The sequence below is a fragment of the Belonocnema kinseyi genome, chromosome 8, assembly GCF_010883055.1.
Source record: "Belonocnema kinseyi isolate 2016_QV_RU_SX_M_011 chromosome 8, B_treatae_v1, whole genome shotgun sequence".
NCBI classification, from domain to species: domain Eukaryota; kingdom Metazoa; phylum Arthropoda; class Insecta; order Hymenoptera; family Cynipidae; genus Belonocnema; species Belonocnema kinseyi.
The window spans coordinates 94,229,001-94,247,132 of record NC_046664.1 but is presented as its reverse complement, the minus strand read 5'-3'; the positions used below and the strand labels follow the sequence as shown (position 1 = coordinate 94,247,132).

The window sequence follows — 18,132 nt, the reverse complement described above, 5'->3', positions numbered from 1 at the left end:
TTTTGTTAAAAATGCATTTATATGTTTAAGGATCTTTGAAATACTGTGAAATTGTTGAATTAAAAAATCTAATTTTTGGAATTTCCATTATTTTGTATGCTGTCAAAATTTAAAATTTTGATTTTCCAAGAAAATTCAAAAAGTTGATATGATATTCTTGTATAGGGCATTTAAAAATCAAACTTTTTCTTCTCTTGACTTGACCAATAGTTTAGGACACTAAAAGAATGTATCAAATCCCAATCTAATACAATGATTTTTTCAAGTCATCGTGCTCACAGACAGATGGACATGCATCCATACAGACAGACTGACACAGACTTATTCGTAAAAGCCTGTTATTCGGATTCAGGGGGTCTCAAAACAAAGTCATTTGACAAAAACTGGAAAGGGGGGGGGTCAAATTTTACAAAAATCTAATACCTTCTCTGATGAGAATGTAAAAAACCATTAATAAATTGTTTTGCTCTACTTTCGGTGAAAAAATGTTATCTATTTATTTTTTCTTAGCTTGTGTAGTGTGCCAAAATATGTAATATTTGTATTTTTAATGTTTTTTTTAGAAATAAAACAAAAACTACGTGTCCTATAAAATAGTGATTGATAACAAATTTGTAGATATATTTTGGTTGCACAATGTTTGTCTAATAATTTTTTTTCCTATCTTGCATAGTTTGACCGCAAGATGCAATTTTTTATTTTTTATTATTTTTTGTGCGGTCAAAATTTGAATTTTTAATTTTTCGAAAACATTCAAAAAGTTGTTATGATAATCTTGTAGGGGCACGAAAATTAACATTTTTCTTTTCAAGTACTATGAACAAGTGTACAGAGAATTTTTGAACCATGAAAAAATGTGGTCCTAAAAGTTTTCAAAATGCGCTCACTTTTAGAATTTTTTTCCAAAATGGCTGACTAACGAACTTGGCACTTAGCTTAGGACACTAAAAGAGTGTACCAAAGGCCAATCTAATAGATTAATTTTTTCAAACATTATTGTGGAAGCAGACAGCTATACAGACAGACAGGCAGACATACAAACATACAAACATACAAACATACAAACAAACAAACGTACAGACATACAAACATACAGACATACAAACATACAAACATACAAACATACACGCATACACAAATACATAAATACATACATACATACATACATACATACATACATACATACATACATACATACATACATACATACATACATACATACATACATACATACATACATACATACATACATACATACATACATACATACATACATACATACATACATACATAAATTCATTCATACATACATACATACATACATACATACATACATACATACATACACATTCGTAAAAACCTGTTTTTCGGATTCAGGGGGTCTCAAACGTGGACACTTGACAAAAACTGTGGGGGGGGGGCAAATTTTACACGAGTTTAATACCTTCTCTGATGAGAATGTAACAACAGTTAAATTTTTAACCAACCAGTTAAATTTTCTAGCCAAAGAGAGGAATTTTGTAGAAGACAGATGAATTTTCTACCAAGAAGTTAATTTTCTACAAAAAAACGAATCCTTAACACAATACATACATTTTAAACGAAACATTTCAATTTGCAATTAAAAGCGATAACTTTTCAAAACAAAACGGAATATTTTTATATATGTTTAAAAAGCTACTTTTCAAACACAAAAAACAAAATTAACGACAAAAATATGATGTTTTAAACAAATATTTGAATCTTTAAAGAAGAAGATAAAGTTTCAACAGGCGAGATAAATTGTTTGCCCATAAAGAACAACTCTCAATGTATCGAAGATAATTTTTCAACTAAGTAGTTAAACTGGCAACAAAAAGATGAATTTTTCAAAAAAAGGTGCATTTTCAACCAAAAAGTTGAATTTTCCACCGAAAAGATTTATGCTCTACCAAGAAAGAGAAAATTTAAAAAAGACGTGTTTTTGTAACCAAATATATAAATTTTGAAGCATTAAAGACGAATTATCTACAAAACTGTTGAATGTTTAACCCGAAAATATTAATTAAAAAAAAAGTTTATAGGTATACAGTGCAAGTTATTCAACTTGGAACAAAATAATTGATTTATCAACGAAATAAAAAAAGAATTTTCAACAAAATAATTTAATCCTCAACCAAAAAGTTAAATTTTTAACCAAACAATAATATTTTAAACAAAAAAGGAAGTTATTCTAAGCCAAAAAAAAACTTTCCAGAAAATAATTAAACAGTGAACCAAAGAGATACATTTTCAATAAAAGATGAATCTTCAAAAAAAACATTTAAGAAAAGTTTAAAATTCAATTAAATATTGGAATTTCCAACCAAAAAGATGATTGATTAACCAAAAAGATAAATTTTCTACAAAAAAAAAGGAAGAAGAATTAAAAAAGAAATATGTACATGAATTTTCAACTAAATAAAAAAGATCAATTTTTAACGAAATAGTTTTACTTAAAAACAATTTTTTCCTGGATAACAAATTTCGAGATTTTTCTTTTCACAGTAATTCTTGTAATAAAAAGTTTGAAGAGGAAATTATTAATCTTTTAAAGCATCAGATTCTCCTCAATCAAAGATTTTTAAGCAGCGGTGTAAAACATGAAAACAAACTTTAAAATTTAATTCATTAGCAAACTAGTGTTCAAGAGCAAAATTTAAATTTACATAGGATTTTTGAAGAAGGAAGTAAAGATCCTTGGTTCGTTAATCTGACAGATATTCAAATTCCTGATTCAGTCACAGATATTCTTAGATTAAGTCAAGGTTTTAGTAACCGTGTGATAAAAACTAAGGCAAAACAAATGATGGAAATAGTAAAAGATGTTGAATCAAATATACACAAAATTCCTATTTTGGATCAGCAGGGTTTCCGAAACAAGGTTACACTTGCCAAAGAGCTTTGTAGAGAAAAATAGTTAGCATATCAGTTATATTGATATGGTTTACATGAATGCTGATAAAGGCAGTATTACTGTTTGCATGAAAAAATCGAATTATATTAGGGATATGGAGAATTTGCTTTCCGATAATGATAATTTTGAACTATTACATGAAAATCCGCTAAAAAAATTAAAAAGAGACACTTTTAAGATGCTTGACAATTGGAGAGAGAAAGGACTTCTGGGAAAGGATATAAGATGGACTGTTATTAACACTGAAGACACAGTTCTTGCAAGATGTTATGGTTTGAGAAAGATTCACAAAGATGGCTATCCCTTAAGAATAGTTATTTCAACTATTAATACTCCCATCAAATTTTTAGAACAAAATTTTAATTTGATTCTCAAGGACTCTATCACAACTTCTAAATATAATGTCAAAAATAGCTGGGAATTTCAAAAAAGTATCATTTGTTTTTTTTTCAGATTACAATAGGATTTTTGGTTTTTGTTTATTCGTTGTGGTCCAAATTTTCTCGCTGGATTCTTGTTTTATTTAACAGGATTTTGCATCAATTTGATTATTGGACGTTAAAGGGGATTTTTAATTTGGATTTTGGTATAATTTAAATTTCTTAAATTTTGAATTTTCAACTAAAAAAGATAAATTTTTAAGGAAAAATGAAACAAATCTTCAACAAACATAACTACGACATTAACATGACTGTTTAAATGAATAAACAAATCAAATTTAAATAAACTAATTAAACTTTCAATCAATCATTATAATTTTCAACCGAAGGAGATAAAGTCCGAACAAAAATATAAGAATAGACTCTTAAATTAAAAAAATTATCCTTCAATCGCAATCTTTGTGAAAATTTATCATAAAAAAAACGTAGTAAGCGTTATCTAAGTTTGTAATGTTACTTTCACTACCCCCCCCCCCCCTCTACACCCTCAAAATCGTAACGTAGTTTATTGAAACTCCATAGATGCATGAAATTACAAGCAAAGTAATCGTTTCACAAGTTTCACACACAAAATTCTGAAACTTTTAATGATCTTGATTTTCAACAAAGAAAAATTCGACATAAAAATAAAAAATAAAATTACAGTACATTCAATTGGTTGATTTCTAGCATAAAATCTTGTGGATTTTCAAACTATATTTGCAAGAATGAAACATACTAAACTGTGAAGTTCAGATATGGATTGAAAAAATTGTTAGCCCAAGTTTTTTTATTTTTCGTTGACTAGATAAGATGGAAAAAGTCCGGGGAAAATAAAAAAAATTACATTGAGTTAAAGAAATTTTCAATTTAAATATGAAAACTTACCCAGATACGGGATCAACAGCAATGGAATAGACAGAATCTTTGTCTGGAATTGAAATCAGCAAGGCACAACTTTTCTCATCCATGTTACAAACCTGAAAATTAAGCGCAAATACAAAATTAATAAGCTAATAGCTAACAATGCCAATATTATATCTGAGGTACTTCATACTTTAATAGATTTGTTCAGGGAGTTATCGAAGATGTAGATATTGTCGGTGGCCCAATCTAATGACAAAAGACCTGGGTATCCCTCATTCATTTGAAACACTGTTCGAATTCCACTGGCCAAATTAAATCTTGATATTTTTCTTTCGGCAGCTGAAAATAATTTTCTTTAAGTCAGTGATGAATTGTAATTATTTTGTTTTTATTTTGTTTTTATTTTGTTTTTATTTTGTTTTCATTTTGTTGAGAAAGAGCACTGTATTCGTTTATAAGCGTTGAATTCAGAAAAATTAAGAATTTGTATTCCTATGAATACACGATTTTTCCTCCGTCTAAAAATCCCTCAACGGGAACAGAAAAAGTGCAAATCCTATTCCTCTCAAATGACTGAGTAAAATTTCACGACAGCTTTTATTAAACCTATTTTTCATTATTAAATCTTTTTATAACTTTTAAATTCGAAAAATATTCAAATTTATATTTATTCATATTTTAATAATTTAGTTAAGCGTCTTAAAAAATTCAGCAAAGAAATATATTTAAATGTGTGAATTAAATAAAATAATTTTAACTCTAGAGAGGCCGAGTTGAATTGATTAAAATTAAATTTTCAAAACTTATTTTCAAAACCTATGCGGCGGCCACTATGGAAATAGAAATAAATTAGTTTCTGAGAAATCCTATTCTTATGATGACATTTGAGACAGATGGAAAAATCGCGCATTCAAAATAATAGAATAATCTTCACTTTTACGCTGAAATTATTAATTTTTTTCTATTCAACGCTTGTTACCTGGTAATGTCAATGCAAACACTTATCTACTCAAAAGTTTCGATTCCATTATACATTTACATAAGTTCTCGGCTTGTATTTACAAGATGAGATGAAATTCGATTACTTGATACGGGGGTGAAAACCAGGTCATAGTTGCTAGAATAAATTTTACCAGTAATCTTGGAAACATTATAATTCATTTTATTGCAATAAATAAAGCATTAACACTCAACTACCGTATTTATATTTCGATGCTTTCCAATAGGAACTAGAAAAATCAGAACATTATGAATTAAAATTATTAAAATTTTCATATTGCAGACTTCACCGCAAAAATGCTCTAAAAAATTAATATAGGCATTATATTGAATTTAGTATTCAATCCTTTAAACTTCTAACATTTAAAATAAAAATATTTCAATTTTAACAAAATAGATTAATTTTTAACCAAATTGATCAATTTTCTACCAAAAACATTTTAAAAAAAGGATAAATTTTCAAACCAAAAATGGAATAGTTAAATTTTTAGTTAGAACGCATTGTAACCAGGACCTAACTTCCAAACTAAATTGCCTTATTGTCCTACATAAATACTACAATTACATATTTCTCATACAATTAGGGCTTATTTCTATTTTGAATCAAATATGTATTCAGAGTAAACAAATGACTAATTACAATATTTCTTGTGTACGAAGTTTTTCTGCATTCTGATCCGAGCATTCAAAAAATAGCTTTACAAAAAGGGTTGAAATAAGCTAATTTCTCACTCCCGGTAACAAATTTTATTCAAAAGAGGAATAGGCCTTCTATAATCGATATTATGTGTCGTTAGCTAAACACGGGTTTCATGATAAGTGAATTCAGGTGCCCAAAATGCTCTCAAAGCAAGGTGGAATAGGACAGTTTTGAGTCAAAATATAATGCATTATCAACAAAATAGTTAAATTTTAACCAAAAAAAATTTTGTACCTGAAGTGATGAATTTTCAACAACAAAAAATTACTTTTCAAACAATTACATTAACAACCAAATAGTTTAACCTCTAAACAAAATAAATAAATTTGCAACCATAAAATATTATTTTTACACCATAAAAGAGGGATTTTCGATCCAAAAAGGAAGAATTTTTAACAAAACAGATGAATTTTCGACCAAAAAAGGATAGTTTAAGAAACGGTTTATTTATTAAGCAACCAATTAAAATAATTAATTTTTTAACCAAGCAGTTAAATTTTAAACCTTCAAATACGCATTTCCAAAGAAACGGTTGAATTTTAAAACAAAAAAATTAAAATGAACAAAAAAAATCAGCCCGCTTCACGGGCACATTCTGATCACTGCTGGCTGCGCGACTGTTGGTTCTCGCGCTTTGCGCTCGATCATGTATTTACCTCGCACTACGCGCTCGATCTTTGGGCATAGACTTTTTAAAACTAAAGGTGAAAGCATCGACAGCAGTAATTTGGTGATTTTGAATTATTTTTTGTTAAAAGTCCTTCGGCTTTAACGAACACATTCTAATCACCCCAATGGGTACCGGAACATCCTTTTTGAATTTTTATCCAAAATGGCTGGCTAACGAACTTGACCTTTAGTTTAGGACACTAAAAGAGTGTACCAGAAGCCAATCTAATAGAATGATTTTTTGTCAAAGTTATCGTGCTGACAGACAGACAGGCATAAATACATACAGGCAGACCAACAGACAGACACATTCGTAAAAACCTATTTTTCGGATTCAGGGGGTCTCAAAACGTGGACATTTGACAAAAACTGGGGGGGGGGGGGGGGTAAAATTTTACACATATCTAATACCTTCTCTGATGAGAATGTAAAAAAAACCATTAATAAAATTTTTTGCTCTACCTTCCGTGAAAAAATGTTATCTATTTATTTTTGCTCAGCTTGTGTAGTGTGCCGAAAAATTTAATTCTTTTTTTATTTTTAAAGTTTTTTTTTATAAATAAAACAAAAACTACGTGCCCTATAAAAAAGTGATTAATAACAAATTGTAGATATTTTTTGGGTGCACAATGTTTGTCTTATCACTTTTTTTCCTATCTTGCATAGATTGACCGCAAAATGCTTTTTTTGATCTTTGATGAGTTTTTGTGCGGTCAAAATTTGAATTTTCAATTTTTCGAAAACATTAAAAAAGTTGATATGATCATCTCTTCGGGCTATCGAAAAGTAACATTTTTCTTTTCAAGTACTATGAATAACTGTACAAAGAATTTTTGAATCATGAATAAACGTGTGCTCAAAAATTTTCAAAATGGGCTCACGTTTAGCACTTTTATCTAAAATGTCTGACTAACGAACTTGGCATTTAGCTTAGGACACTAAAAGAGTGTACCAAAACCCAATCTAATAGATTAATTTTTTTCAAAAGTATCGTGCTCGCAGACAGACATAACGACAGGCAGAAATAAAGGCAGACAGATTCGTAAAAACCTGTTTTTCGGATTCAGGGGACCTCAAAAGGTAGACCTTTTGACAAAAATTAGGGGGGTCAAATTTTACACAAATCTAATACCTTCTTTGGTGAGAATGTAAAAATGATTTATTTGGCATGAATAATGTTTTGATAGCTCTGTTTTTGTTTTAATCATAAAAAATAACGAAAAAAAAATTAAAAGACAACAGTTATAATAAAAATGTGCCCACGCACAGTGGTCTGGAATAGGAATTTACTGTTCATAATGGCCCACAGGTCGTATTTCTTAATCGATTTAAAAGTTTTTTTTTCAAATGCTCAGCAATTAATTTTTAAGAGAATTGTGGTTTGCTTTTTTTCAATTTTTTCACAGAGCAACAATCTATAAACAAATATAGTGACAAAATTGACCATTTTAGTTTTGTGAATTTATATCTTAAGAAAAAATACAGATTGAAACTCACTATTAGGCGGAATTATTGCACATGCATTCATAGAACATAATTGATTTTAATAATATTCAACTTAATTATTATAAACAATTTTTATAAACAAATTTTTATTAGTGTTTTTTTATCATAGAAAAAATCGTTTATTTCACGCTAGTTGCTAAAATTTGTCATAAGAGTCATAATTTGTAATAAAAAAATTAGCATGAGTTAACAACTATTGTTTTTATAAACATTTCTGTAAACAAATTCTTTATAAACGAGTTTTTCTCATGGCTGAATTGATTTTTCTGAACAAAAGTGATTCACAATTGTCTTTAGAGCCATTCATATACTTTAAACTTTATCAAACATAAACAATATAGATTGTTTATAATAATTTAGTTAAACAAGTCTTCTAATCGGCCGTTTCCTCGGAGAAGAAAAGGTTTTTTTCTTCAATAATTATTAAAGTGACATTTATTGCGGTGACTAACCAACGAAATTAAATAAAGAATAATTTATACGATTGTTATAAACAATTTTTTTAACAAAACTATGATTTATTTTTTTACATGCAGAAAGGACGGTTTTCCACTAAAATTATCCGACAATAAACTAACAGTGATTCCGATATTGGATATGGGACATTAAATAATAATTTGCGTAATTGTTAATAACAATTTTAAAACAATGCGTGACAATCTGCGATTGGTCGTAGAAAAAAGTTATTTTTTCTTCAATCATTTTAGTGATAATCTTATTTGTGTTATTGAATCAGTGAAAAAATTGATACTTATAATAATAATGAGATTATTATAAAAAACTTAAAATAAATAAATTAGTTGAGAGTCACTTGTTCTTCATTTGTTTTTCATGAATTTACGTACAAAACAAATGAAAGATAAGTGACTTCTGAATACGCAAGTACAGCGTTATTGCACCTTATTTTCACTTATTCGTCATTTATTTTTCAGGAAGTTGTATAAAACAAATGAAAGATAGGTGACTTGTAAAAACGCAAGTAAATCGTTATTGCTATGGACAGTTTGCTACAGAAATGGTTATTAACAATTACGCAAATTATTATTTAATGTCCCATATCCAATTTTGGAATCACTGTTAGTTTATTGTCAGATAATTTCAGTGGAAAATCGTCCTTTTTGCATGTAAAAAAATAAATCATAGTTTTGTTAAAAAAATTGTTTATAACAATCATATAAATTATTCTTTATTTAATTTCGTTGGTTAGTCACCGCAATAAATGCCACTCTACTAATTATTGAAGAAAAAACCATTTTTTTCTACGAGGAAACGGTCGATTAGGAGACTTGTTTAACTAAATTGTTATGAGCAATCTATATTGTTTATGTTTGATAAAGCTTTAAGTATATAAATGTCTTTAAAGATAATTGTGAATAACTTTTGTTCAGAAAAATCAATTCAGCTAGGAGAAAAACTCGTTTATAAAGAATTTGTTTATAGAAATTGTTTATAATAATTAAGTTGAATATTATTAAAATTAATTATGTTCTATGAATGCATGTGCAATAATTTCGGATGATAGTGAGTTTCTATCTGTATTTTTTCTTGAGATAAAAATTCACAAAGCTAAAATGGTCAATTTTGTCACTATATTTGTTTATATATTGTTGCTCTGTGAAAAAAATTTTAAAAAAGTAAACCATAATTGTCTTAAAAATTAATTGCTGAGAATTTCTAAAAAAAAACTTTTAAATCGGTTAAGCAATACGACCTTTAGGCGATTATGAACAGTAAATTCCTATTCCAGACCACTGTGCCACATAGCGAGCACATTTGTTACATTGTCATCCTAATGAGAAGATATTGGTTTTATGTAAAATTTTACTTTGTCGGTTTTCATTAAATCTCCACGTTTTGAGACCCACTGAGCCAGCAAAAACTATTTTTATTAAGGTGTTTGTCTGTCTGTTTGTAGTCTATATTCTGTAGGCACGATAACTTTCGAAAAATTGATCAGACAAGCAAACAGTTGCATTTCTAACTAAAAAAGATTTCATTTTTACCACAAAAAAGATGGCTTGAAAAAAAGGGAATTTTCGACCAAGAAAGCTAAACTTTTAACTAGAAAGTTTACTTTTAAACCCAAAAAGCTCAATTTTATACCAAAAGGGATAAATTTTTATTAAAAGAGTTAAGTTTCAAAGTTAAAAGTCGAGTGTTTACGAAAACTTTTCACTTTTAAACCCGAAAAGAGATGAATTAAAAAGAGATGAATTTTCAAGTTGAAAATTCAATTGTTTTAAGCAAAGTTGACTTTTAATCCCGAGAAAGTAAATTTTCAATAAAAAAGTTTATATTAAACTAAGAATGATAAATTATTTACCAAATAGCTGAATTTTCGATGCAAAAAGTTAATTTTCAACTAAACAGATGATCTTTCAAGCCGAGAAGACGATTTTTTTATAAGACAGTTGAATTTTTAGCAAAACAGTTAATTCGCAACTAAGAAATATGACCTTTCAACCATAAAACAATTTCTTCATAAAAAGACGAATGATGTACAAAACAATTAAATTTTCAACTAAAAATTTTTATTAAATTTTTCTATTTTCTATTAAATATTAAAATTTTGAACAATATAATAAAATTTCTACAAAAAATGCTACACTTTTGAACCAAAAAAAAGAACTTTTAACCAAAAATAGTTGAATTTTCTTATTTTGTTCTATTAATTCAGTTTGCATTAAAGCAAAGAAAGAAAAATGAAAGTTTCTAGAAAATAGTAGAAAAAGGAGAAATTTCTTAAAAGAAGGGGACAAGAAGGAAATAGAAAATAGGATACCATAAATTACTACAGATTTCATACATAGATTAATTAAATTTGCCTTATTCTTTTGCATCAAATCTAAAATGAGATTGATTAAAGTCACTAAAGTGGATTTTCCCTTAAAAAAGTAAATGCAGTAACTTGTTCTTCAAAAAAGTAATTTCTCAAAATGCCTAAGAAAAATTCTTAAAAATAACCAAGTTGAATTAATTTTTTTTCAATAATTAATTAAACAAAAACTTCTAATAATGCTTTTTATTAACCTGTGCTCCAATATATTGTATTTGTAGCGGTATTAACATCCATCCCGGAAATATTTTCAGTTTCGCCAGAAATTATGGTTTTTATCACACTCCCGTCTGCTGAAATTTTTCTAATGTCTATATCGGAGGCAGAGATGATGCTCATGGGAGCTCCAACTGAAATATCAATTTTGTTTTATTAGACTTTATTAAAATAAGAATATAGAATTCAGGTACAGGAGAGTATGGTATCAACTAAATAATTCGAATTTTCTAATAATATGAATGATATAATTATATTTTGAAAGTCTTTTACAAAAAGTATAATCAAATTACTTCTCGTGAAAAATTATCAACGTTCATTCTTAGTGTTCCTACTACGAAAAAAGGCAGTCTTAAGTATATGCACTGTTATCCAATGCGCACCACCCTCCTCTACAAAAGAATCTGTTTTTTAAAAGAATTTTGTATTTAGTTTTCATTTCAGTAGCGGAGACTAATAGAGTAATAGGAACTTAATACCAGGACGCACTATGGACAATGCGAACTTTTTCATAGCATAGATTATATTAATTGGCTCTAATAATCTTTTACAGGAAGTGAAATAAGGTTACTTCTTGTAAAAAATTAGTAGCACTTAGTATGTACTATTATCGTATGTGTACCGCTCTTACCCTAATTAATTTTTATGGGGTTTCTACTAACCTACACTTTTGCAGGATCGTCCGTTGCTGCGAAGTTGATAGCCCTGGAAACACTCACACTTGTAGGATCCTTGAGTATTGATACACGTATGTGTGCATACCTTCTCATTTAAATCACATTCGTTAATGTCTTCACAGGACTTTTTGTCATCTCGCAGGCGATGACCATCATTGCAGCGACAAACTGGACCATTGGGTGTTTTGATACACACATGCTCGCAAGGATTCATTCCATTACAAGATGTATCTGTAAAAATTAATTTAAACAATAATGTTGAACTAAAATAATTAAAATGTAGTTTTGATAATTATGTAACTAATGGTGAGTTTTAGAAGTGGAAATGTTTATGATATTTAACAGTCACAAGTCTCAAAATATGAAATTAGAAAATTAAAATTTTATATGTTGAATATTGTTAAAGTTCCTCTAATTGAAATTTGAACAAAAAAAACTGAAAAATTAATAAGAACAGTGGAGTAAAAATACAGAGATTAATCAAATCATCTGAGCCTAGGATTCAAAGCCTTCACAAACAAAAAAAACACAAACAGAATGAAAAGATTCAAAGAATTCAAAAGAATACAAAGACTATGACAAAGTGTGAGACAAACCAGTACTAAAGTACAAAATTTTCTTACAAAGTTTAGAAAGTTCAAATAGGGAAAAATCCGAAATAATAATCATAATTTAAAAAGTATTAAGTGGGAGTTTCCCGGTATTTTTGTTCTAAACAAATTCTGCTAAGAAGAAGTAAGTGAGACTTCACAGGCATCTTTGTCCTGAAAAATTCCTGGTGAAACGGGACATATTTTGAATTTTTGTAGTACTTTGATACTATTTCAGCAGTAATTTTTTGGAACAGAAGTCCCATTAGCAATTGTGAAAATTTCGAAAAAATACAATAGAAGTTATTTAGTACCTTCGACCTTATTTGTACCTGTACACATTTCGAAGGAAAGTTGATACTGTAGTACTGATTTTTCTCACACCCCGTACTTTAGCGGGATTTGAGCCGAGATCCCAATGTGAATCTAATGGGACTTTTTTTACTTTGATCTCCAACTAATTCTAGAAAAGATTCAAAGAACTCTGTGGAGAATAAATATAATTCAAAGAAATTTAAATGAATTCAAAGGATGCCAAAGAATTAACAAACATTCAATTCAGTTTAGAGGACCTGAAGTAAAAATTTGGGTGGATTAAAAAGCATCTAGACAATTCAGAAAAATTCAGGCGGATTAAAAAGAATTAAATTGCATTCGGTATACAATTGAAAATTGATTCAGAAGAATTCAACCAAATTCAGAGAAATACAAAGAATTCAAAGTAATCGGAAAAAATAACAAAAATTCAATAGAATTCTAATGACTATGGAAGAATTAAAGAAAATTTATCTGAGAATAATAAGTAAGTGAACGAGTGCCTAACACTTTGCTTTTCAATTACTTTTTGTTAACTAATTTAGATTTATTCAAGAGAAATCATTTAAAGTGTAGCAGGACTTATTTTACTTTTTTAAATTAAGGTGTTCACTTGAATATAACCAAATTCATTGAAGTTAAGATAACTTGAATGGTACCAAGGCAGAACCATGTACATAAGTGGTAAAGAAAAAAATGTATCCGGAGAGAAAAAGAAATGCTCGAAATTTTAATTAATTCTTAATAAAAAAAGATAAAAGTAAACTCAGGTGTTGATAGAGCCCCATATATCTATAAAAAAGTTTTAAAAAGTTGTTGTTTTGAGTTCTAGTAACATAAAAGTTCATGAAATATATATATATATATATATATATATATGTAAACCCTGGAGTTAGTTCCGGCTTTTCCGTATCACCATTAATTAAAAAAACTGTTTAAATGCAAATAGCTTAAACAATACAAAAATCAAAATATCACCAGAATGTGCTTCGGTATTTCAAAGAAATTTGAAGCCAATAAAACTTGTTTTAAAAAAGTGACTCTTACATGGTTATACCGTGACGTCCTTATTCATCTGAATGCAAAGGTGAATTGAAGAAATTAAAGTGAATTCAAATAATGAATTAATTCTAAATTCTCTGAAAAAATGTCTGAAAGCCGAAAATTATAAGGTTGTAATTTCATATTTTCATTAGAAATAAGATGGGGATAATATTTTTTTTAAATATCAATATGAAAGAAAAAAACAACAATTTGAAAGTAGTATATAGGACCTCATGTTTTTAATTCTGAAGAACCCCCGGTATAGTTAGATGAACGTTCGACCTCTCCAGGCACTAGTGGTTCGTATTCCACCACATTGGTTGTAATCTAGTTAGTGTGTGTTGGTGGCGGCATAAATTGTGGTGCGTCGCAATGCAGGTAAAGGAAGAAAAAAAATCAACTTTCCTTACCACATTGTCCATTTTCATCGCTCCTATCCCCGCAGTTGAAAACTCTATCACAGCATTTGTTGTAGTCAATACAAGAACCGTCGTGACACTGGAATTCTGGACAAGAACTTGAATTAGCTACAGCAGCTGTTGCTAGTCGAGGAGTACCACAACTTTTTTCATCGGAATTATCACCACAGTCATTCCTCTGATCGCATACCCATGATAAAGAAATGCATTTCTCATTTTCACATTTGAATTCTGTGCTGCCACATTGTACACAATTATCCTCGTCGTCACCCATTGGACAATCTACCAAATTATTGCATCTGGAATTTCAGTTAATTAGAGTATTATTTCAAGATTTTCAATTTTCCAGTTTTGGTATTGCCGGGAAAATAAACTTTTGTTAACATTTTTTGTTGTCTAAAAATTCAGTGAACAGTTCAAGGTTTTGATGAGAAAATAAAAAAATTGGAATCTAAGAATTTTTTGAACATAATTACATAAAACTGAAAGATTAATCAACAATTTTAAATAGAAAAGCTTGAAAAATAAACAATCTTAAGCTTTAAAAGGTTTTCGCGGCTTAACAACTTTAAATCAGTAATCAGATTAAACAAATTCAATTACAAATGTTAATAATTACAAATTTAATATAAGACAGTCGCAAATAGAAACAACACAATATAATATTCTTTCAAAATCTGATATTAAAAGTGAAATACACTATCGACGAATGGTATTGGACCACTAACCGTGAGCTAAATTAGCGCCGTCCAGAACATAGAGAAAAATATTTTTATAAACCTTCAAAAAATGTATTCAATTCTGCGTTACATGCGCCTTAGTTAAAGTAAGCTGGCCTTGTGGATATTGAGCTATCACGTGAGAAAGACAAAAATGACCGACGATGAGGTAATGTATTTTATACCACTCTAACCTCAAAATCTCAACTTTGATATGATTTTTCCGCCTTTTGTGGTATAAAATACTCGAAAGTAAAAGCTTCCATGCCTCTAAAATCTAAATGACATGTAAAGTACTTCAATCCAAAATATTGTGCGGTAATAATTGCGCATGTGCTCTTTGATACATGTCTACTTTGCGAATCGAAGCAATGAACGCGCATGCGCACTTCAGAGATGCGTAACTGCGCACCGGCAAAATAGAAATATTCTTTAAAAAATGTGTGTCTCGGGACGCTCGGTAGAAGTGGAACATCGAAAGAATATTTAAGTGGAACGAATTCATGGAATCTAAGGAATTAATGGAAATTACGGAATTTCATCAATATACGGAATTCCTGGAATTCATGGGAATCATGGAATTCGCGGAATTGGTGGAATTCATAGAGTTCACGAATATCATGGAATTCGCGGAATTAATAGAATTCACGAAATTTATGGAATTCGTGTAATTTGCGGGATTCGCAAAATTCATGGAATTTACAAAATTCGTATTATTCGCAAAATTAATGAAATTCGTGGAATTTGCAGAATTCAAGGAATTCGTTGAATTTTTGGAATTCTCGAAATTTGTGAAATTCGCGGAATTCATAAAATTAATGGAATTCGCGGAATTAATCAGATTTACGAAATTCATAGAATCCGTGTAATTTGCGGGATTCGCAAAATTCATGGAATTTACGACATTCGTAGTATTCCCGGAATTCATGAAATTCGTGGAATTTGCAGGATTCATGGAATTCATGGAATCCATTGAATTTGTGCAATTTGTGGAATTTTCGGAATTCATATAATTCCCGGAATTCATAAGATTCATGGAATTCGTGGAGTTTTCAGAATTAATGACATTCATGGAATTCTTGGAATTAATGGCATTCATGGTATTCACGGAATTCACGGAATTTACGGTATTCACGGATTTCATGGGATTCGCAGAATTCACAGAACTCAAAGAATTCATGGATTTCAAGATATTCATGGAATTCCATGAATTATTTGAAAAAAGGTTGAAATAAAAATGCGCTAAATAATTTTCTCGGGTGCTTTTGGCCAAAAATATCGTGTGATACAGGTACACACAGGCGATTACTATTCGTGTGATTGCAGCACTTGCCTTCAGCTCTTCGTACTCGTCTACGTTTTCGCACTAGATACACTCGTGTGCCAAAACTCGACTCGTGCTTCGAGGCTGCGGCTCATACTAGAAGTTTCACACTCTTCGGTAATCGCCTATTATACGCACTTGTATTACAAATAGCTATTAAATTAAGCAGGCTCACAAAAAAAATTATTTTATGAAACCCTGCGGATTCACTTTTGTGAAATTTACGTATTCCTCTTATTTTACTTTAAAAAATTCTACTATTATATTTTTCATTCTGAATTCCTCTTGTTTGATTGAAAATTCTACTATTCGATTGAAAATTTAATTATTTTGTTTGAAATGAACTATTATGATAAAAAGTAATCTTTTTTTTTAATACAAAACATATCAACTACTTGGTTGAAAATATCAGTTTTAGGTTGAATTCTTTTGTTTGCAAATTCATTTTGTTCTTTGAAGATTCATTATTTTAGTTGAAAATTTATTTGTTTATTTGAAAATTAAATTTTTTTGTTAAAAGTTCGTTTCTGTTTGTTTAGAATTTGTCTTTTTAACTAAAAAGACATCATTTGTCGAAAATTTCAATTTTTAATTGGAAATTGATTTTTTCGAGTAAAAAATACAACAATTTGTCAGAAAATTCATGTATTTCCTTGAAAATTCATTTTTTTAGGTAATTAATCTTTTTGTTGAAGGCTCATGTTTTTGGTTGAGGATTCAACAATTTGGTTAAATATTTGTCTGTTTTTAGTTGAATTCCAATGGTTAAAAATTGTTTAAAAATTAATTTTCTTAACTAAAAATGTGACGCTTCCATTTTTTGTTCAAAAAATATATTTTTTATTTGAAAATTAAACTATTTCTTTCTAAATTTATATTTCAGACTTAGGAATTTAAAGTGTTTCATATTGAAATCCATATGGTATTTACAATATTTTTGTCCTCTGTTTTGACAAAAGTTTGGGCTACGTTACTTTTCGATGACAAGGCTATTTTTAATAGGTTCACCAATCAGTGGCCCGATAGTATCCGACGATAGTATAGTTTATATTAATGATTTACTTAAGTGTTTTAGATATGCAACTTTCAGTTCCGTTGCATTTGTACTGATTTCGGCTGCAAATGTTGCTAGTTAAACATCCTTCCTCGTCGGAATAATCCCCACAGTCATCAATCCCGTTGCAGGCTAACAAGCGATCAACACAATGTTCATTTTTGCAATGGAACATCGATGAAGTACAAGAAAGCAAAGAACAGTTCGTGTGCTCGTCAGAACCATCCACGCAATCAGTCTTAAATAAAAAATAGAATAATGATTATGATAACTTTTGAAATACTTGAAAAAATTATATTGATCATAGGGTAAGAGCACCAATTCTTGGCCAAAAACCAAAGTGAATTTATTTGATTATGGATACATACTTCATTGTACTGAGTAATTAATATATGCATTATATGTAAGAAGTATAGTTGAACTAAATTAATTAAGGCAAAAAATGCTAAAAAAATATATAACCTATATATACAATATCAGAGAAGGGTGCCGAAAATGGGGGGGGGGGGCAAAATGGGTGCTCTTGCACTATTAATTATATTTTTTTACTTCATTCATATCCTTTTTGGATCGTTCGACATTAAAACTCTTTTAGCTCATATCCCTTCCCAAATCCTCAATTATCCTGAACTGTCATAAGAAGCCTCAAAGCAATATCTGACGTACTAAATCCTGTGGCGTTTGGATTTCTAAACTCACCTACTGTTTGTCGTCGGATTTTTATTAGAAGCGCTCGCATTCATCTGAATATTTAGTCAGAGAAGCGGAAAACTGCGGAAAAACGAAACTTCTGCGCACAGCCGGTTGCAGACAAACGAATTTCGATGTAGACATTTGGTAACA

At 29.2% G+C, this 18,132-nt stretch overlaps 1 protein-coding gene across 1 annotated transcript in view; it reads right to left on the bottom strand.

The window, feature by feature from the left end:
- LOC117178607 (vitellogenin receptor) overlaps window positions 1-18,132 on the bottom strand; it is a 59,546-nt gene that overhangs the window by 9,933 nt on the left and 31,481 nt on the right. Inside the window, exons 22-27 of the mRNA XM_033370031.1 lie at window positions 17,298-17,527; window positions 14,184-14,491; window positions 11,810-12,055; window positions 11,126-11,281; window positions 4,412-4,560; window positions 4,243-4,334 (exon numbers count right to left, since the gene is read on the bottom strand). Coding sequence (XP_033225922.1) covers window positions 4,243-4,334; window positions 4,412-4,560; window positions 11,126-11,281; window positions 11,810-12,055; window positions 14,184-14,491; window positions 17,298-17,527 — 1,181 coding nt within the window. The remainder of the gene's footprint in view (window positions 1-4,242; window positions 4,335-4,411; window positions 4,561-11,125; window positions 11,282-11,809; window positions 12,056-14,183; window positions 14,492-17,297; window positions 17,528-18,132) is intronic.